Source organism: Melanotaenia boesemani, chromosome 11, assembly GCF_017639745.1.
Source record: "Melanotaenia boesemani isolate fMelBoe1 chromosome 11, fMelBoe1.pri, whole genome shotgun sequence".
Taxonomy (NCBI): Eukaryota; Metazoa; Chordata; class Actinopteri; order Atheriniformes; family Melanotaeniidae; genus Melanotaenia; species Melanotaenia boesemani.
Window position 1 is genome coordinate 37,025,974 of NC_055692.1, and position 21,683 is coordinate 37,047,656.

At 47.7% G+C, this 21,683-nt stretch overlaps 1 protein-coding gene, 4 long non-coding RNA genes and 1 pseudogene across 9 annotated transcripts in view; 1 reads left to right on the forward strand and 5 right to left on the reverse strand.

The window, feature by feature from the left end:
* LOC121649383 overlaps positions 1 to 21,683 on the reverse strand; it is a 543,071-nt pseudogene that overhangs the window by 330,565 nt on the left and 190,823 nt on the right.
* Positions 1 to 21,683, forward strand: part of c5 (complement component 5) — a 99,763-nt gene that overhangs the window by 67,001 nt on the left and 11,079 nt on the right. For both annotated transcript variants that reach the window (XM_042000151.1, XM_042000152.1), the window contains exon 36: positions 16,203 to 16,277. In XM_042000151.1, coding sequence (XP_041856085.1) covers positions 16,203 to 16,277 — 75 coding nt within the window. The remainder of the gene's footprint in view (positions 1 to 16,202; positions 16,278 to 21,683) is intronic.
* Positions 1,851 to 2,941, reverse strand: LOC121649385. 3 transcript variants are annotated; one of them, XR_006012104.1, is made up of 4 exons: positions 2,908 to 2,941; positions 2,456 to 2,623; positions 2,052 to 2,075; positions 1,855 to 1,911 (listed from the first exon to the last, which is right to left on the reverse strand). It is a non-coding gene; the product is annotated as an uncharacterized LOC121649385 (long non-coding RNA). The 3 variants fall into 3 exon arrangements; XR_006012105.1 differs by lacking the exon at positions 2,908 to 2,941 and adding an exon at positions 2,740 to 2,757; XR_006012103.1 differs by lacking the exon at positions 2,908 to 2,941 and having other exon boundaries at positions 1,851 to 1,911; positions 2,456 to 2,645.
* On the reverse strand, positions 11,923 to 12,987 carry LOC121649386. 2 transcript variants are annotated; one of them, XR_006012106.1, is made up of 4 exons: positions 12,827 to 12,987; positions 12,515 to 12,658; positions 12,059 to 12,226; positions 11,923 to 11,938 (listed from the first exon to the last, which is right to left on the reverse strand). It is a non-coding gene; the product is annotated as an uncharacterized LOC121649386 (long non-coding RNA). The 2 variants fall into 2 exon arrangements; XR_006012107.1 differs by lacking the exons at positions 11,923 to 11,938; positions 12,059 to 12,226 and adding an exon at positions 12,305 to 12,322.
* LOC121649387 lies at positions 13,350 to 14,085 on the reverse strand. The gene is made up of 3 exons (XR_006012108.1): positions 13,931 to 14,085; positions 13,763 to 13,834; positions 13,350 to 13,378 (listed from the first exon to the last, which is right to left on the reverse strand). It is a non-coding gene; the product is annotated as an uncharacterized LOC121649387 (long non-coding RNA).
* The window catches only part of LOC121649389, a 12,242-nt gene continuing 8,347 nt past the window's right edge, over positions 17,789 to 21,683 (reverse strand). The window contains exons 2-3 of the long non-coding RNA XR_006012110.1: positions 19,163 to 19,164; positions 17,789 to 17,886 (exon numbers count right to left, since the gene is read on the reverse strand). This is a non-coding gene — a long non-coding RNA (uncharacterized LOC121649389). The remainder of the gene's footprint in view (positions 17,887 to 19,162; positions 19,165 to 21,683) is intronic.

A 21,683-nucleotide genomic window follows, 5' to 3' on the forward strand; every position in this document is an offset into this window, starting at 1 on the left:
CTCTAAATCTCCCATCCTTGACCAAACCCAGCAAAGCCAGAGTCCAGATGCCATCAGCTCCAGGGTGCTCAGAGAGTCTGTAGACCAGCTCAATGAGGTGGTCCTGCACTTGTTCAACTTCAGCCCTTGTTTGGAGAAAGTCCCAGTCCTGTGGAAGACCTCCTGCATGGTTCCGGTTCCCAAAATAGCCCACCCTAGGGAACCAAGCCACTATAGACCACCTCCCATCTGATAAGGACCAAATAGAGGATCGCCCTTGGCCATTTTCACACTCAGGTGAGCTCTACGCTGGACCGCTGCAGTTTGCCTACCAACCGGGCATCAGAGTGGATGATGCCATCATCTACCTGCTGCAATGGGGCCCTGTCTCACTTGGAATCCCCTGGGAGCTCTGTGGGTCCATCCAGCCACTACTGCTTACTTACTTACTTACTTCTTCCAAGATCTCACCTTATGAGGACAACAGTGGAGCACCAGCAACTCACGGTCTTCCTGTGCCGCCTACTGGCAAATTATTGTTACTGCATTTGTCTTAATGAATGAATGCTAGCTATAAATAAAGAATATTTCACATTAAGTAATATAACATTTGATACAAAACTCATTAAAAATGGCACACATTAGTGGGCATCACACCCACATCACACCAATTTTAGCTCCTTGTTAGTTTCAGAGTTGAGTTTAAGATTCTGTTGTTTGTTTTTAAGTTTTTCAACGGACTGGCTCTTCTTATCTCGCCCATCTTTTAACAGCACAAACTGTTGTTTGTTGTCTGGTGATGGTGTGGATTTGAGGGTCGTTGCCTTCTGTCTGTGATTTTTTTGTCTCCTTTCTTCTTTCCCTTTTGCTCTTTTTGCTATTTTCCATCTTTTTCTGTCCCCTCCGGTCAGGTCCAGCAAGATTACATAGATTCAGTGATTCAGAGTAAATAAATAAATAAATTAATCACATTATCAAGAGGAGCCTTACCCATAGGCCTCCCCTTGGCAGAGCAAATTTGTTCAGCACGATACAGCAACCAGATTATCATTTTGCTTGCTATGATGCTGGACAGGACAAGTTAGAAAAAAAACAAAAAAAAAAAACAGCACAAACTCCCTCTAGATTGCTGAGGTCTGCTCCCTTCTTGTTGTCCCAAGGTCCCGGCTGAAATTAAGAGGGGGCAAAGCTTTTTATGTTGTCGCCCAAATTGTGGAACCGCTTCCCCATTCATACTAACATCTCTCCAACTGTGCACAACTTTAAATCTCATTTAACAATTTTTTCTTTTACTCTCTTGCTTTTAAACCAGACTATGATTTGACCATTTTTCAAATTATTTCTTTCATGCATTTTTATAGTCTTTTATTTCTTTGATATTCAGTTTTATTCTTTAGCCACAACGTGTTTATTTCTATTTCAGCACTCTTAGTTGTACATTTTGGTCAACATATGTTGTTTTAAAATGTGTTTATAAATAAAAAGTTTATATTGACTTCACAATGTTCACCTCGGACTTCAGCACTGACCTGATACAGGAAGGCCCAGAGTCGCTTCCACCTGCTGAGAGGGCTGAGGTCTTGGCCTCTGCAGCCTTTTATGGGAATGGAAGAGACTGAAACTGTTTAAGATATTGTTCTGTCCTGGTCTGCTCACTGGACTCCATTAAGGAGGTGGCAGCCACCTCATCACCCTGTCTATCTGCCACCCCATTGCCCTGTCTATCTGTAACCTCTTCACCCTGTCTATCTGCCACCCCATTGCCCTGCCTATCTGTCACCCCATCACCCTGTCTATCTGCCACCCCATTGCCCTGTCTATCTGTCACCTCATCACCTTGTCTATCTACCACCCCATCACCTTGTCTAACTGCCACCCCATCACCCTGTCTATCTGTTACCCCATCAACCCATCACCCTGTCTATATGTCACCTCATCACACTGTCTATCTGTCACCCCTTCACCCTGTCTGTCGCCTCATCACACCGTCTATCTGTCACCTAATCACCCTGTGTATCTACCACCCCATCACCTCGTGTATCTGCCACCCAATCACTCCGTGTATATATCACCTCATCACCATGTCTATCTGTCAGCTCATCACACTGTCTATCTGTCACCCCATCACCATATCTATATGCGACCTCATCGCCCTGTCTATCTTTCACCCCATCACCCTCTCTATCTGTCAGCTCATTGCCCTGTCTATCTTTCACCCCATCACTCTATCTGTCACCTCATCACCCTTTCTATCTGTCACCCCATCACCCTGTCTATCTCTCACCCCATCACCGTGTCTATCTGTCACCTCATCACCCCATCTATCTGCCATCCCATCACCCTGTGTATCTGCCACCTCATTACACTCTCTATCTGTCACCCCATCACCCTATCTATATGCGACCTCATCACCCTGTCTATCTGTCACCTCATCGCCCTGTCTATCTTTCACCCAATCACCCTGTCTATCTGTCACCCCATCACCCTGTCTATCTGTCACCTCATCACACTGTCTATCTGCCACCCCATCACCCTCTCTATCTGTCACCCCATCACCCTGTGTATCTGTCACCCCATCACCATGTCTATCTTTCAACTCATCACCCTGTCCATCTGCAACCCTATCACCCTGTCTATCTGTCACCTCATCGCCCTGTCTATCTGTCACCTCACAGCCCTGACTATCTGTCACCTCTTCACCCCGTCTATCTGCCACCCTATCACCCTATCTATCTATCTATCTATCTATCTATCTATCACCCCATCACCCTGTCTATCTGTCACCTCATCACCCTGTCTATCTGTCACCACATCACCCTGTCTTCCTGCCACCCCATCACACTGTCTATCTGTCACCGCATCACCCTGTCTATATCTCACCTCATCACCCTGTCTATCTGTCACCTCATTGTCCTGCCTATCTTTCACCCCATCACCCTGTCTATCTGTCACCTCATCACCCCATCTATCTGTCACCTCATCACCCTGTGTTTCTGCCACCTCGTCACCCTGTCTATCTGTCACCCCATCACCCTATCTATCTATCACCTCATCACCCTGTCTATCTGTCACCCCATCACCCTGTCTTCCTGCCACCCCATCACACTGTCTATCTGTCACCACATCGCCCTGTCTATCTTTCACCTCATCACCCTGTCTATCTGCAAACCCATCACCCTGCCCATCGGCCACCCCATCACCCTGTCTATCTGTCACCTGATCAAACCATCAATCAGCGACCCCATCACCCTGTCTATCTGTCACCTCATCACCCTGTGTTTCTGCCACCTCATCACCCTGTCTATCTGTGAACTCGTCACCCTGTCTATCTGTCAGCTCATCGCCCTGTCTATCTTTCACCCCATCACCCTGTCTATCTGTCACCTCATCACCCCATCAATCTGTCACCCCATCACCCGGTCTATCTGTCACCTCATCGCCCTGTCTATCTTTCACCCCATCACCCTGTCTATCTGTTACCCCATCACCCTCTGTATATGTCACCTTATCACACTGTCTATCTCCTACCTCGTCACCCTGTCTATCTGTCACCCCATCACCCTATCTATCTGTCACCTCATCACCCTGTCTATCTGTCACCCCATCACCCTGTCTTCCTGCCACCCCATCACACTGTCTTTCTGTCACCACATCGCCCTGTCTATCTTTTGCCTCATCACCCTGTCTATCTGCAACCCCATCACTCTGCCCATCGGCCACCCCATCACCCGGTCTATCTGTCACCTGATCACCCCATCAATCTGCGACCCCATCACCCTGTCTATCTGTCACCTCATCACCCCATCTATCTGCCACCCCATCACCCTGTCTATCTTTCACCCCATCACCGTGTCTATCTGTCACCTCATCACCCCATCTATCTGCCATCCCATCACCCTGTGTATCTGCCACCTCATCACCCTGTCTATCTGTCACCCATCACCCTATCTATATGCGACCTCATCACCCTGTCTATCTGTCACCTCATCGCCCTGTCTAACTGCAACCCCATCACCCTGTCTATCAGTCACCTCATCACCCCATCAATCTGTCACCCCATCACCCTGTCGATCTTTCACCTCATCACCTTTTCTATTTGTCAGCCCATCACACTGTCTATCTGCCACCCCATCACCCTTTCTATCTGCCACCCCATCACCGTGTCTATCTGTCACCTCATCACCCCATCTATCTGCCATCCCATCACCCTGTGTATCTGCCACCCCATCACCCTGTGTATATGTCACCTCATCGCCCTGTCTATCTGTCACCTCACCTCCCTGACTGTCACCTCTTCACCCCATCTAACTGCCACCCCATCACCCTCTGTATATGTCACCACATCACACTGTCTATCTGTCACCACATCGCCCTGTCTATCTGTCACCTCATCACCCTTTCTATCTGTCACCTCATCACCCCATCAATCTGCCACCCCATCACCCTGTCTATCTTTCACCCCATCACCGTGTCTATCTGTCACCTCATCACCCCATCTATCTGCCATCCCATCACCCTGTGTATCTGCCACCTCATTACCCTGTCTATCTGTCACCCCATCACCCTATCTATATGCGACCTCATCACCCTGTCTATCTGTCACCTCATCGCCCTGTCTATCTTTCACCCAATCACCCTGTCTATCTGTCACCCCATCACCCTATCTATCTGTCACCTCATCACACTGTCTATCTGCCACCCCATCACCCTCTCTATCTGTCACCCCATCACCGTGTCTATCTATCACCCCATCACCCTCTCTATCTTTCAACTCATCACCCTGTCCATCTGCAACCCTATCACCCTGTCTATCTGTCACCTCACCGCCCTGACTATCTGTCACCTCTTCACCCCATCTATTTGACACCCCATCACCCTATCTATCTATCTATCACCTCATCACCCTGTCTATCTGTCACCTCATCGCCCTGTCTATCTTTCACCCCATCACCCTGTCTATCGGTTACCTCATCACCCTGTCTATCTGTCACCACATCACCCTGTCTTCCTGCCACCCCATCACACTGTCTATCTGTCACCGCATCACCCTGTCTATCTTTCACCTCATCACCCTGTCTATCTGCAACCCCATCACCCTGTCCATCAGCCACCCCATCACCCTGTCTATCAGTCACCTCATCACCCCATCAATCTGTCACCCTGTCGATCTGTCACCTCATCACCCTTTTTTCTGTCAGCCCATCACACTGTCTATCTGTCACCCCATCACCCTTTCTATCTGCCACCCCATCACCCTGTCTATCTGTCACCCCATTAACCCATCACCCTGTCTATATCTCACCTCATCACACTGTCTATCTGTCACCTCATCGTCCTGCCTATCTTTCACCCCATCACCCTGTCTATCTGTCACCTCATCACCCCATCTATCTGCCACCCCATCAACCTGTGTCTCTGCAACTTCATCATCCTGTCTATCTCTGACCCCATCACTGTATCTGTCACCTCATAACCCATCTATCTGCCACCCCATCACACTGTCTATCTGTCACCCCATCACTATGACCGGATCACCCTGTCTATATGTCACCTCATCGCCCTGTCTATCTGTCACCTCACCTCCCTGACTATCTGTCACCTCTTCACCCCATCTCACTGCCACCCCATCACCCTCTGTATTTGTCACCACATCACACTGTCTATCTGTCACCACATCACCCTGTCTATCTTTCACCTTATCACCCCATCAATCTGCGACCTCATCACTCTGTCTATCTGTCACCTCATCACCCTGTCAATCTACAACCCCATCACCCTGCACATCGGCCACCCCATCACCCTGCCTATCTGTCACCTGATCACCCCATCAATCTGTGACCCCATCACCCTGTCTATCTGTCACCTCATCACCCTGTGTTTCTGCCACCTCATCACCCTGTCTATCTGTGAACTCGTCACCCTGTCTATCTGTCACCCCATCACCCTGTCTATCTGTCAGCTCATCGCCCTGTCTATCTTTCACCCCATCACTCTGTCTATCTGTCACCTCATCACCCTGTCTATCTGTCACCTCATCACCCCATCAATCTGCCACCCCATCACCCTGTCTATCTGTCACCTCATCGCCCTGTCTATCTTTCACCCCATCACCCTGTCTATCTGTCACCTCATCACCCCATCTATCTGCCATCCCATCACCCTGTGTATCTGCCACCTCATTACCCTGTCTATCTGTCACTCAATCACCCTATCTATATGCGACCTCATCACCCTGTCTATCTGTGAACTCATGACCCTGTTCATCTGTCACCCGATCACCCTGTCTATCTGTCATCTCATCGCCCTGTCTATCTTTCACCTCATCACCCTGTCTATCTGTCACCTCATCGCCCTGTCTATCTTTCACCCCATCACTCTGTCTATCTGTCACGCCATCACCCTGTCTATCTGTCACCTCATCACACCATCTATCTGCCACCCCATCACCCTCTCTATCTGTCACCCCATCACCCTGTCTATCTGTCACCCCATCACCCTGTCTATCTGCAACCCCATCACCCTGTCCATCGGCCACCCCATCACCCTGTCTATCTGTCACCACATCACCCTGTCTATCTTTCACCTTATCACCCCATCAATCTGCGACCTCATCACTCTGTCTATCTGTCACCTCATCACCCTGTCTATCTACAACCCCATCACCCTGCACATCGGCCACCCCATCACCCTGCCTATCTGTCACCTGATCACCCCATCAATCTGTGACCCCATCACCCTGTCTATCTGTCACCTCATCACCCTGTGTTTCTGCCACCTCATCACCCTGTCTATCTGTGAACTCGTCACCCTGTCTATCTGTCACCCCATCACCCTGTCTATCTGTCAGCTCATCGCCCTGTCTATCTTTCACCCCATCACTCTGTCTATCTGTCACCTCATCACCCTGTCTATCTGTCACCTCATCACCCCATCAATCTGCCACCCCATCACCCTGTCTATCTGTCACCTCATCGCCCTGTCTATCTTTCACCCCATCACCCTGTCTATCTGTCACCTCATCACCCCATCTATCTGCCATCCCATCACCCTGTGTATCTGCCACCTCATTACCCTGTCTATCTGTCACTCAATCACCCTATCTATATGCGACCTCATCACCCTGTCTATCTGTGAACTCATGACCCTGTTCATCTGTCACCCGATCACCCTGTCTATCTGTCATCTCATCGCCCTGTCTATCTTTCACCTCATCACCCTGTCTATCTGTCACCTCATCGCCCTGTCTATCTTTCACCCCATCACTCTGTCTATCTGTCACGCCATCACCCTGTCTATCTTTCACCTCATCACGCTGTCCATCTGCAACCCTATCACCCTGTCTCTCTGTCACCTCATTGCCCTGTCTGTCTTTCACCGCATCACACTGTCTATCTTTCACCTCATCACCCTGTCTATCTGTCACCCCATCACCCTATCTATCTGTCACCCCATCACCCTGTCTATCTGTCACCTCATCACCCTGTCTATCTGTCACCCCATCACCCTGTCTTCCTGCCACCCCATCACACTGTCTATCAGTCACCTCATCACCCCATCAATCTGCCACCCCATCAACCTGTCTATCTGTCACCTCATGGCCCTGTATATCTTTCACCCCATCACCCTGTCGATCTGTCACCACATCACCCTGTCTATCTTTCACCTTATCACCCCATCAATCTGCGACCTCATCACTCTGTCTATCTGTCACCTCATCACCCTGTCTATCTACAACCCCATCACCCTGCACATCGGCCACCCCATCACCCTGCCTATCTGTCACCTGATCACCCCATCAATCTGTGACCCCATCACCCTGTCTATCTGTCACCTCATCACCCTGTGTTTCTGCCACCTCATCACCCTGTCTATCTGTGAACTCGTCACCCTGTCTATCTGTCACCCCATCACCCTGTCTATCTGTCAGCTCATCGCCCTGTCTATCTTTCACCCCATCACTCTGTCTATCTGTCACCTCATCACCCTGTCTATCTGTCACCTCATCACCCCATCAATCTGCCACCCCATCACCCTGTCTATCTGTCACCTCATCGCCCTGTCTATCTTTCACCCCATCACCCTGTCTATCTGTCACCTCATCACCCCATCTATCTGCCATCCCATCACCCTGTGTATCTGCCACCTCATTACCCTGTCTATCTGTCACTCAATCACCCTATCTATATGCGACCTCATCACCCTGTCTATCTGTGAACTCATGACCCTGTTCATCTGTCACCCGATCACCCTGTCTATCTGTCATCTCATCGCCCTGTCTATCTTTCACCTCATCACCCTGTCTATCTGTCACCTCATCGCCCTGTCTATCTTTCACCACATCACTCTGTCTATCTGTCACGCCATCACCCTGTCTATCTGTCACCTCATCACACCATCTATCTGCCACCCCATCACCCTCTCTATCTGTCACCCCATCACCCTGTCTATCTGTCACCCCATCACCCTGTCTATCTGCAACCCCATCACCCTGTCCATCGGCCACCCCATCACCCTGTCTATCTGTCACCACATCACCCTGTCTATCTTTCACCTTATCACCCCATCAATCTGCGACCTCATCACTCTGTCTATCTGTCACCTCATCACCCTGTCTATCTACAACCCCATCATTCTGCACATCGGCCACCCCATCACCCTGCCTATCTGTCACCTGATCACCCCATCAATCTGTGACCCCATCACCCTGTCTATCTGTCACCTCATCACCCTGTGTTTCTGCCACCTCATCACCCTGTCTATCTGTGAACTCGTCACCCTGTCTATCTGTCACCCCATCACCCTGTCTATCTGTCAGCTCATCGCCCTGTCTATCTTTCACCCCATCACTCTGTCTATCTGTCACCTCATCACCCTGTCTATCTGTCACCTCATCACCCCATCAATCTGCCACCCCATCACCCTGTCTATCTGTCACCTCATCGCCCTGTCTATCTTTCACCCCATCACCCTGTCTATCTGTCACCTCATCACCCCATCTATCTGCCATCCCATCACCCTGTGTATCTGCCACCTCATTACCCTGTCTATCTGTCACTCAATCACCCTATCTATATGCGACCTCATCACCCTGTCTATCTGTGAACTCATGACCCTGTTCATCTGTCACCCGATCACCCTGTCTATCTGTCATCTCATCGCCCTGTCTATCTTTCACCCCATCACTCTGTCTATCTGTCACGCCATCACCCTGTCTATCTTTCACCTCATCACGCTGTCCATCTGCAACCCTATCACCCTGTCTCTCTGTCACCTCATTGCCCTGTCTGTCTTTCACCGCATCACACTGTCTATCTTTCACCTCATCACCCTGTCTATCTGTCACCCCATCACCCTATCTATCTGTCACCCCATCACCCTGTCTATCTGTCACCTCATCACCCTGTCTATCTGTCACCCCATCACCCTGTCTTCCTGCCACCCCATCACACTGTCTATCAGTCACCTCATCACCCCATCAATCTGCCACCCCATCAACCTGTCTGTCTGTCACCTCATCGCCCTGTCTATCTTTCACCCAATCACACTGTCTATCTGTCACCCCATCACCCTATCTATCTGTCACCCCATCACCCTGTCTATCTGTCACCTCATCACCCTGTCTATCTGTCACCCCATCACCCTGTCTTCCTGCCACCCCATCACACTGTCTATCTGTCACCTCATCACCCTGTCTATCTGTCACCACATCACCCTGTCTTCCTGCCACCCCATCACACTGTCCATCGGCCACCCCATCACCCTGTCTATCAGTCACCTCATCACCCCATCAATCTCCCACCCCATCACCTTGTCTATCTGTCAGCTCATCGCCCTGTCTATCTTTCACCCCATCACTCTGTCTATCTGTCACCTCATCACCCTGTCTATCTGTCACCTCATCACCCCATCAATCTGCCACCCCATCACCCTGTCTATCTGTCACCTCATCGCCCTGTCTATCTTTCACCCCATCACCCTGTCTATCTGTCACCTCATCACCCCATCTATCTGCCATCCCATCACCCTGTCTATCTGTGATCTCATCGCCCTGTCTATCTTTCACCTCATCACCCTGTCTATCTGTCACCTCATCGCCCTGTCTATCTTTCACCCCATCACTCTGTCTATCTGTCACCTCATCACCCTGTCTATCTACAACCCCATCACCCTGCACATCGGCCACCCCATCACCCTGCCTATCTGTCACCTGATCACCCCATCAATCTGTGACCCCATCACCCTGTCTATCTGTCACCTCATCACCCTGTGTTTCTGCCACCTCATCACCCTGTCTATCTGTGAACTCGTCACCCTGTCTATCTGTCACCCCATCACCCTGTCTATCTGTCAGCTCATCGCCCTGTCTATCTTTCACCCCATCACTCTGTCTATCTGTCACCTCATCACCCTGTCTATCTGTCACCTCATCACCCCATCAATCTGCCACCCCATCACCCTGTCTATCTTTCACCCCATCACCCTGTCTATCTGTCACCTCATCACCCCATCTATCTGCCATCCCATCACCCTGTGTATCTGCCACCTCATTACCCTGTCTATCTGTCACTCAATCACCCTATCTATATGCGACCTCATCACCCTGTCTATCTGTGAACTCATGACCCTGTTCATCTGTCACCCGATCACCCTGTCTATCTGTCATCTCATCGCCCTGTCTATCTTTCACCTCATCACCCTGTCTATCTGTCACCTCATCGCCCTGTCTATCTTTCACCCCATCACTCTGTCTATCTGTCACGCCATCACCCTGTCTATTTTTCACCTCATCACGCTGTCCATCTGCAACCCTATCACCCTGTCTCTCTGTCACCTCATTGCCCTGTCTGTCTTTCACCCCATCACCCTGTCTATCTGTCACCTCATCACCCCATCTATCTGCCATCCCATCACCCTGTCTATCTGTGATCTCATCGCCCTGTCTATCTTTCACCTCATCACCCTGTCTATCTGTCACCTCATCGCCCTGTCTATCTTTCACCCCATCACTCTGTCTATCTGTCACCTCATCACCCTGTCTATCTACAACCCCATCACCCTGCACATCGGCCACCCCATCACCCTGCCTATCTGTCACCTGATCACCCCATCAATCTGTGACCCCATCACCCTGTCTATCTGTCACCTCATCACCCTGTGTTTCTGCCACCTCATCACCCTGTCTATCTGTGAACTCGTCACCCTGTCTATCTGTCACCCCATCACCCTGTCTATCTGTCAGCTCATCGCCCTGTCTATCTTTCACCCCATCACTCTGTCTATCTGTCACCTCATCACCCTGTCTATCTGTCACCTCATCACCCCATCAATCTGCCACCCCATCACCCTGTCTATCTTTCACCCCATCACCCTGTCTATCTGTCACCTCATCACCCCATCTATCTGCCATCCCATCACCCTGTGTATCTGCCACCTCATTACCCTGTCTATCTGTCACTCAATCACCCTATCTATATGCGACCTCATCACCCTGTCTATCTGTGAACTCATGACCCTGTTCATCTGTCACCCGATCACCCTGTCTATCTGTCATCTCATCGCCCTGTCTATCTTTCACCTCATCACCCTGTCTATCTGTCACCTCATCGCCCTGTCTATCTTTCACCCCATCACTCTGTCTATCTGTCACGCCATCACCCTGTCTATTTTTCACCTCATCACGCTGTCCATCTGCAACCCTATCACCCTGTCTCTCTGTCACCTCATTGCCCTGTCTGTCTTTCACCGCATCACACTGTCTATCTTTCACCTCATCACCCTGTCTATCTGCAACACCATCACCCTGTCTATCAGTCACCTCATCACCCCATCAATCTGCCACCCCATCACCCTGTCTGTCTGTCACCTCATCGCCCTGTCTATCTTTCACCCAATCACACTGTCTATCTGTCACCCCATCACCCTATCTATCTGTCACCCCATCACCCTGTCTATCTGTCACCTCATCACCCTGTCTATCTGTCACCCCATCACCCTGTCTTCCTGCCACCCCATCACACTGTCTATCTGTCACCTCATCACCCTGTCTATCTGTCACCACATCACCCTGTCTTCCTGCCACCCCATCACACTGTCCATCGGCCACCCCATCACCCTGTCTATCAGTCACCTCATCACCCCATCAATCTCCCACCCCATCACCCTGTCTATCTGTCAGCTCATCGCCCTGTCTATCTTTCACCCCATCACTCTGTCTATCTGTCACCTCATCACCCTGTCTATCTGTCACCTCATCACCCCATCAATCTGCCACCCCATCACCCTGTCTATCTGTCACCTCATCGCCCTGTCTATCTTTCACCCCATCACCCTGTCTATCTGTCACCTCATCACCCCATCTATCTGCCATCCCATCACCCTGTGTATCTGCCACCTCATTACCCTGTCTATCTGTCACTCAATCACCCTATCTATATGCGACCTCATCACCCTGTCTATCTGTGAACTCATGACCCTGTTCATCTGTCACCCGATCACCCTGTCTATCTGTCATCTCATCGCCCTGTCTATCTTTCACCTCATCACCCTGTCTATCTGTCACCTCATCGCCCTGTCTATCTTTCACCCCATCACTCTGTCTATCTGTCACCCCATCACCCTGTCTATCTTTCACCTCATCACCCTGTCCATCTGCAACCCTATCACCCTGTCTCTCTGTCACCTCATTGCCCTGTCTGTCTTTCACCGCATCACACTGTCTATCTTTCACCTCATCACCCTGTCTATCTGCAACCCCATCACCCTGTCTATCAGTCACCTCATCACCCCATCAATGTGCCACCCCATCACCCTGTCTGTCTGTCACCTCATCGCCCTGTCTATCTTTCACCCAATCACACTGTCTATCTGTCACCCCATCACCCTATCTATCTGTCACCCCATCACCCTGTCTATCTGTGACCTCATCACACTGTCTATCCGCCACCCCATCACCCTGTCTATCTACAACCCCATCACCCTGTCCATCGGCCACCCCATCACCCTCTCTATCTGTCATCCCATCACCCTGTCTATCTGTCACCCCATCACCCTGTCTATCTACAACCCCATCACCCTGTCCATCGGCCACCCCATCACCCTGTCTATCTGTCACCTCATCACCCCATCTATCTGCCACTCCATCACCCTGTCTATCTGTCACCTCATGGCCCTGTATATCTTTCACCCCATCACCCTGTCGATCTGTCACCTCATCACCCTCTCTATCCGTCATCCCTTCACCCTGTCCATCTGTAACCTCATCACACCATCTATCTGCCACCCCATCACCCTCTCTATCTGTCACCCCATCACCCTGTCTATCTGTCACCCCATCACCCTGTCTATCTGCAACCCCATCACCCTGTCCATCGGCCACCCCATCACCCTGTCTATCTGTCACCTCATCGCCCTGTTTATTTTTCATCCCATCACCCTGTCGATCTGTTACCTTATCAACCTGTGTATCTGCCACCTCATGACCCTGTCTATCTGTGAACTCATCACCCTGTCTATCTGTCACCCCATCACCCTGTCTATCAGTCACCTCATCACCGCGTCTATCTGCAACCCCATCACCCTCTCTATCCGTCACCCCTTCACCCTGTCCATCTGTCACCTCATCACCCCGTCTATCTGCCACCCCATCACCCTCTCTATCCGTCACCCCTTCACCCTGTCTATCTGCCACCCCATCACCCATTCTATCTGCCACCCCATCACCCTGTGCATCTGCCACCTCATCACTCTGTCTATCTGTCACCCCATCACCCTATCTATCTGCGACCTCATCACCCTGTCTATCTGTGAACTCATGACCCTGTTTATCTGTCACCCGATCACCCTGTCTATCTGTCAGCTCATCGCCCTGTCTATCTTTTACCCCATCACTTTGTGTATCTGTCACATCATCACCCTGTCTATCTGTCACCTCATCGCCCTGTCTATCTTTCACCCCATCACCCTGTCTATCTGTCACCCCATCACCCTGTCTGTCTGTCACCCCATCACCCTGTCTATCTGTGACCTCATCACACTGTCTATCCGCCACCCCATCACCCTGTCTATCTACAACCCCATCACCCTGTCCATCGGCCACCCCATCACCCTCTCTATCTGTCATCCCATCACCCTGTCTATCTGTCACCCCATCACCCTGTCTATCTACAACCCCATCACCCTGTCCATCGGCCACCCCATCACCCTGTCTATCTGTCACCTCATCACCCCATCTATCTGCCACCCCATCACCCTGTCTATCTGTCACCTCATGGCCCTGTATATCTTTCACCCCATCACCCTGTCGATCTGTCACCTCATCACCCTCTCTATCCTTCATCCCTTCACCCTGTCCATCTGTCACCTCATCACACCGTCTATCTGCCACCCCATCACCCTCTCTATCTGTCACCCCATCACCCTGTCTATCTGTCACCCCATCACCCTGTCTATCTGCAACCCCATCACCCTGTCCATCGGCCACCCCATCACCCTGTCTATCTGTCACCTCATCGCCCTGTATATTTTTCATCCCATCACCCTGTCGATCTGTTACCTCATCAACCTGTGTATCTGCCACCTCATGACCCTGTCTATCTGTGAACTCATCACCCTGTCTATCTGTCACCCCATCACCCTGTCTATCTGTCACCTCATCACCCCGTCTATCTGCCACCCCATCACCCTCTCTATCCGTCACCCCTTCACCCTGTCTATCTGCCACCCCATCACCCATTCTATCTGTCACCGCATAACCCTGTTTATCTATCACCCCATCGACCTGTCTATCTTTCACCCCATCACCCTGTCTATCTGTCACCCCATCACCCTGTCTATCTGTCACCTCATCACCCTGTCTATTCTGCAGTCATTTAGCAGACACTTTTAGCCAAAGCGACTTATATTTGAGAGTAAGAACAACACAAGCATGAATTCAAACAAGATGGGACGTCATAATTAAGTGATAGTCAGACTGCTTTGAGTCCAGTTGGACCCAGGTGCTTTCATGTAGTGCTAGAGACAGTTCATATAATTTTTTTTTTTTTTTTTTTTTAAGTCATTTTATTTAAATACACGATCACGATTTCATCACACAATATCAACTTGGTCATAAGTGCACACAGCTTCTTCAGTACGTGGTAGAGTCAAAGAGCTGGACAAATCTTTCTAACCCATTTAGTTAAGCTAAATGTTGAAATGCTGCTTAAACAACTGAGTCTTTAGCTTGCTTTTAAAAGTGGATAAGGACTCTGCGGATCGCGCAGAGTTTGGTAGATTATTCCACCACCGGGGAACAACAGAGGAGAAGAGTCTAGCTACTGATGTGGCGCCACCTTGTGGTGGGAGCACTAGGCGTCTTTCGCTGGCAGAGCGTAACTGTGGAGAGGGAGTGTAGCTCTGGATTAAGGAGTGGAGGTAGACCGGAGCCGTTTGGGTTATTGTTTTGTAAACCAGAAGCAGAGCTTTGAATCTGATGTGCTGCAACTGGAAGCCAGTGGAGAGCGATTAGCAGCGGAGTGACATGAGCTCTTTTGGGCTGGTTGAAGACCAGACGTGCTGCTGCGTTTTGGATCATCTGCAGAGGTTTAACTGAGCATGCAGGTAGGCCAGCCAGTAAGGAGTTGCAGTAGTCAATGCGTGAAATGGCCAGAGCCTGGACCAGGAGCTGGGTCGTGTGTTCAGTCGGGTAGGGTCTGATCCTCCTGATGTTGTAGAGAGCAAATTGTAAAGACCGTGTCTATCTTTCACCCCATCACCCTGTCTTTCTGCCACTCTTTAGAATGGGTATATATTTCGCTATTATTATTAGTAGTAGTAGTATTATTATCATTAACATTATTATTATTATTATTATTAATTAATATTATCATTCCTGTTATTGCTTTTTATGTGAAAGCTAGGTGTAGTAGCTGAGCCAGTAGCAGTATATCTGCTTTGTTTATCTTTTTGCCATTCATGACCAGCCCCGACGTGTAAGGCACGTGATCAGTGATGAAAGTTGAGTACGGTCCATGGTGAGGTCAGCTAGTTAGTGGGTGGAGCTCTACACAATTTAGAAAAAAATCTGGAGGAATGGTAGCAGTTACACAGCATGTCATCTTCACACATCTTTTAGGATATGTGACATTTGATAAATAAAGTAAAATATTAGTCAGACTAACATTTGGTGGTTTGATTCTGAATGTAACACATAATATAAATAATATCATGTTGATGATGTCTTGCAGTTCAAAGTTGGATTGGAGCCGGTCATCAACGACTATTCGCTGGAGGGAAGCACTGTGGTCATCCAGATTGAGTCTGTGAGTCACTGAAACACCTCAAACTAACAAACGATCCTCATAAAGGTCAAATGGACCCCGTCAGATTCACATTTCACGAAGTTTTAAACATTATACTTGTTTAATAGATTCTGACTGCTCTAAACTCAAGGGATGAAGCATAGCTGTGTCGACATATAACAGACAGCTTACCAAAGAATCAGTTTAAACTGGAACTTTCAGCTCTTTGTCACAAAGAAGCATAATTTTTTCCAATTTCTTTAGTTTCCTCTGTGAAAACCAGCAAAGATCAGACCATTTGACAGACAGAAAACAGGATTTTAGCAGCAACTAGAAAAATTTCTGAAGAAATTTCTGTGTGCCAATGCAGCTACTGTCCTCTCACACATGTATAATGAAGGGAGCCATGTCACAACGAAGCAGCTGCTGCGTACTGGATTGGTATGACATAGCCATATAAACATATAAATTAATAAAAACGGTGGGTTGATCATTAAAAGCATCATGTTCTTCTGAATCACCATATATTACTGTATCTGGAGAGGTGTGTGCATGATTCCAACCATACACACAACTACCTGGCCTGGTGGCGTTGCTTTGACGACAGGGACATTCTGGTCCTGCTGAGTCACTCTGAAAGAGACTCAGAGCTCAGTGAAAGAACCCCTTGAACAACGAAGTGTATGGGCTCAGTATTAAGTCATAAAGTCAGGGCTGAGTGAGATTTGGTGGAACCAACCAAAATTTTGCTAGATACACAGCAGCAAAGCATAAGACTCATTCTGACTCATTTTCTGTAGGTTTAATCATAAAATACAGCACACAGGAGGAACAAAATCTAAAAAAAAAGTTTACTTATAGGTCCTCAAAGTACCAACAGAAAATTTAAAATAAAACAGGAACCAACTCAGCTACACAAAGGAAGGAACACTGAGAAAAGATAAAGATAATTTCACAATAATAATCATTTCTCTAGATCTGTGTGCCTTGTCAAACTGACTTTTGGCCTTTTTTTTAGGCCTTAAGTATCAGCTGATGGTGGTGAGAACGTATGAAAATGAATACAGCACGTGGAAAATAAGATAACAAGATTATCTTAACCTGCTTGTAGCAGAACATAGAATAGAATAAAAGTTAATGTCAGCTGAGATTATTTAGAAGAAGTTCAGCCTCATCTGGACGTGATGATGGACCTGCTGCTGCTGCTGGGTCTGAACCTAAGGACCATGTGGTTCATGATGTTAATCTTTGCCAATACTGATGTTACCACGTTAAAGTGGTGCTAAAAGGTTCAGTGTATATGATTGTTATACAGTCAGACAGTTCCCAGTCAGACAGTTCCCAGTCAGGCAGTTTTCAGTCAGGCAGTTCCCAGTCAGGCAGTTCCCAGTCAGGCTGTTCCCAGTCAGGCAGTTCCCAGTCAGGCTGTTCCCAGTCAGGCTGTTCCCAGTCAGGCAGTTCCCAGTCAGGCTGTTCCCTGTCAGGCAGTTCCCAGTCAGGCAGTTTTCAGTCAGGCAGAAGATCTGACAAAAGAACTTTTTTTCCACAACTCTTTTTACAACCATGCAGATCCTTTCTGCACATGTGCAAACCTGAATTTTTCATCAGGTTGTTTTTATAGGGCGACCAGCTGATTTACAGATGAAGACTTTGAAATTATGTGCAAACATTCATTTACAACTGCAACATCTAACGACTTAATATTGAGCCCATAGAAGCGCCGTTTGCAAACAAAAAGTCATGTAAAAAATTCTTGAACTGTGAGCGCCTGAAGGGTTTGAGGAATGCGTGGATGTCATTTATTTTACCCTGATGTGAACAGAATTGAAACTGTGGCAAGTTAAAAACACATGAGATTTGCAGTTTGGTCTGAGATTCCAGCTTTCTGTTGAACTTTCTGACTCTTGAAGCAACGTAGCTTAAAATCTGAGTCCCAGCTCTTTCACATCCAAGGTTCATTTGAAGCCGACTTAAATTCCTTTTTTCATATATAATTCATGTATAATGTATAATTCATGTATATACAGGGAAAACTCTGGCCATGAGATATGCTTGAGATAAATTCTCAGAACAATATCTTGGCCAGATTGAGTGCGGAGGGATTTTGGGCAATTTTCTGATTTTTCCTAAAATGTAAACTGCGATTGTATCAAAGCCATAAAAGATATAAAGTTGTCCTTTCAGTCAGTTAAGATTGTATCTTTCTTGACCTTTTTAAGCTTTGAATGATGTTTCTAGGTGAAAGTATGGCTGGGTTTAAGTCTGGCTTAGTCTAAGTCTAAGGGCCAGTTGTTTAATCCGGATAAAAGCTATCCGGATTTCGTAATCCATTTTTTCAAGACAGCGGATCACGTAATCTGGCTTACTTTTATCCTGGTTGTTCAAAGCAAAATAGGATTGGATCCCCCTGATCCAGAATCCTGTTTTTCAGGATCTTGTAATCTGGATTTCCAGCATGTAGATCAGTGTTTGCTGCCGGCCATGTGAAGAACAGCAGGTAGAAGAGACGGTTTGCATGCCTTGCAGGTGGAGCCACCAGGAGCATGTAACATAATAAGTGCATGTATTGTACTGCATAACATTGCAACCAGGCGGATTCTTCCTCTGTGTGACGTGTTAATGACACACCGTGTTGAGGTACCGGACCAACCTCTGTCATTCCGTCAGAATGACGGACGGGACGTGGAGTGAGGATGCAATCGTTAGAAATTTATTTTTTGACAGGTTCTTTACTGATCATGCAGCGATGAATAACAGGACAACTGAATATTTTATTTGTGTTTGTTACTGGATTTGTTTGGTTGTTTATTTCGTGGGGACATGATAATGTCATGTTTTTATTTTTACTTTTTTTTAACCGTTTTATTTTACTACGCTGCTTAATAGCAGCCTGTCCCTATGTTAACTACTTTATCACTGGAATGGTTAAGTCAGGTGTAAAATACAAATATAAGCATATTTACCAAATAAAAAGTTCTATTATTTGATCAGCTGTTAGGTTGTACTGCAGTTTCTTTCTGAGATCCGCCTCGTAATCCTGCCCTCTGTTGGGATCAGGATAATCCTGTTTTTTTTTTTATCAAAGTTTTCTGGATTCTACTCAAAAGTTTTGAACAACCCAAACTGAGGGTTTTATCCGGATAACAATCAGGTTGGATTATGTGAGTCAAGTGGATTTCGCAATCCTGATTTCTGTTTTAAACAATGCATTTCAAGATTTGATCCTATCCAATAATCGAAATCTGCTAGGATTACGTTTAAACAACTGGCCCTAAGAGTTGTAGGATTCCAAAGTAGGCTGGGGTTTTGGATCATTTTGGCCAAATCCCAGTTGTTTATCTGGTACGTAAACATCATGTTACAGCAAAAGTCATCTGTCGTTCGCAGATAAGTTGGCTATGACAGCTGATTCTTTGTAATGAACCAGATGAGATGACTCCTGTAGAGGAGGAGCAGGACTTTGTTTTGATGGACACACCATGCGCCCAATCACAAGTCTGTAATGGATTCCGGAGGGAGGAAGAGTACGGACACACTCGCAGACAGTTAAGGACAGGAGGAAGAATGGTGCAGATGATAAGTGATTTATTCAAAACTCAAAATAAGACTTGACATGACATTTGGTGACATAGTAGCAAAACTACAACAAGGACCCTGAACGCATCGTGGCATGTTATCTTTGTTGTGAACTCTGCTGCTCTGTGAACCTCCTGCACCTCCTCCTGTGCCCTGCTCTGCCAGGACAGATGATCTAAGAGGAGGATGAGGAGGGGGAGCCCTGTATTTCTTGGTAGATGGTGGTCGCTGGGGTCCGGTCCGGGATAGAGACATCCTTTGAAGACCTTGGGTGATGTGGAGAAGAGGGTCTGGTGAGGGGGGAGAGCTGGGAGTTGATTGCTTCTCTACTGTGTCCTTCGCTCTTATCTGTACATCGTGTTTGGGTTTGCCGTCCCAACAGCATGACACAACTGTGCACCAAGTAATCTGCATCCAGTTAGATTTGGATGGACACCATCAGGTCTGAATCGCTCCTTACAGTTCCAAAAGATACTGAAGTTATCAATGATCTTCATCCCATGGGTGATACATGCGTTTGATAACCATGTGTTCAGGCCAAGACTGAAAAGTTCAATTCCTTTACCCGCTGTAGGAATGGGTCCTGAAATGTAAACATGGTGCTCCAAACTGACACAGTCTCTCCAACAGCAGAGAAAAGTCTTTCTTCAGGATCTCGGAGCCAGATTTCCTTCTCAGAATATCCAAAGACCCTGTGTGGACAATAATCTTCATACCATCTGGATGTGAAGACAGAATGGTCGGCAACATCTCTGTCAGTTCCCTGACTGATGGATGGAAAAAGTGTTAGATTTTCCATCTTTGCCATCCTCACATGCTGTTATAAAGTCCCCAATCAGAATTATGTCTATTTGTTTTTGTGTGGAGGTGCGGATAGCTTCTCTAGTCCTCCAGGTTGTGGAATTTTGGCCACCTGGTCTGGTTAGCCCTGGGCTGAATTTTAGGGTGATTTCTTTAGCCACACACATCCCATACTCATGACGGACTAAACATGACTATTAAACCACACACATCCCATGATCATGATGAACATGACTATAACCCACACACATCCCATAATCATGATGAACTTAACATGGCTATAACCCACACATCCCATGATCATGATGAACATGACTATAACCCACACACATCCCATGATCACGACGGAGTTAACATGACTATAACCCACACACATCCCATAATCATGATGAACTTAACATGACTATGACTCACACACATCCCATAATCATGATGACCTTAACATGACTATAACCCACACACAACCCATGATCACGACGGAGTTAACATGACTATAACCCACACACATCCCATAATCATGATGAACTTAACATGACTATGACCCACACACATCCCATAATCATGATGACCTTAACATGACTATAACCCACACACATCCCATGATCAGGACGAAGTTAACATGACTATAACCCACACACATCCCATAATCATGATGACCTTAACATGACTATAACCCACACACATCCCATGATCATGATGACCTTAACATGACTATAACCCACACACAACCCATGATCACGACGGAGTTAACATGACTATAACCCACACACATCCCATGATCACGACGGAGTTAACATGACTATAACCCACACACATCCCATGATCTTGACGGACTTAACATGACTATAACCCACACACATCCCATGATTCATGTTGAACTTAACATGACTATAATCCACACACATCCCATGATCACGACGGACTTAACATGACTATGACCCACACACGTCCCATGATCACAACGGACTTAACATGACTATAACCCACGCACATGCCAAGATCTGGAGGGACTTAACATGACAATAACCCACACACATCCTTAACCTCATG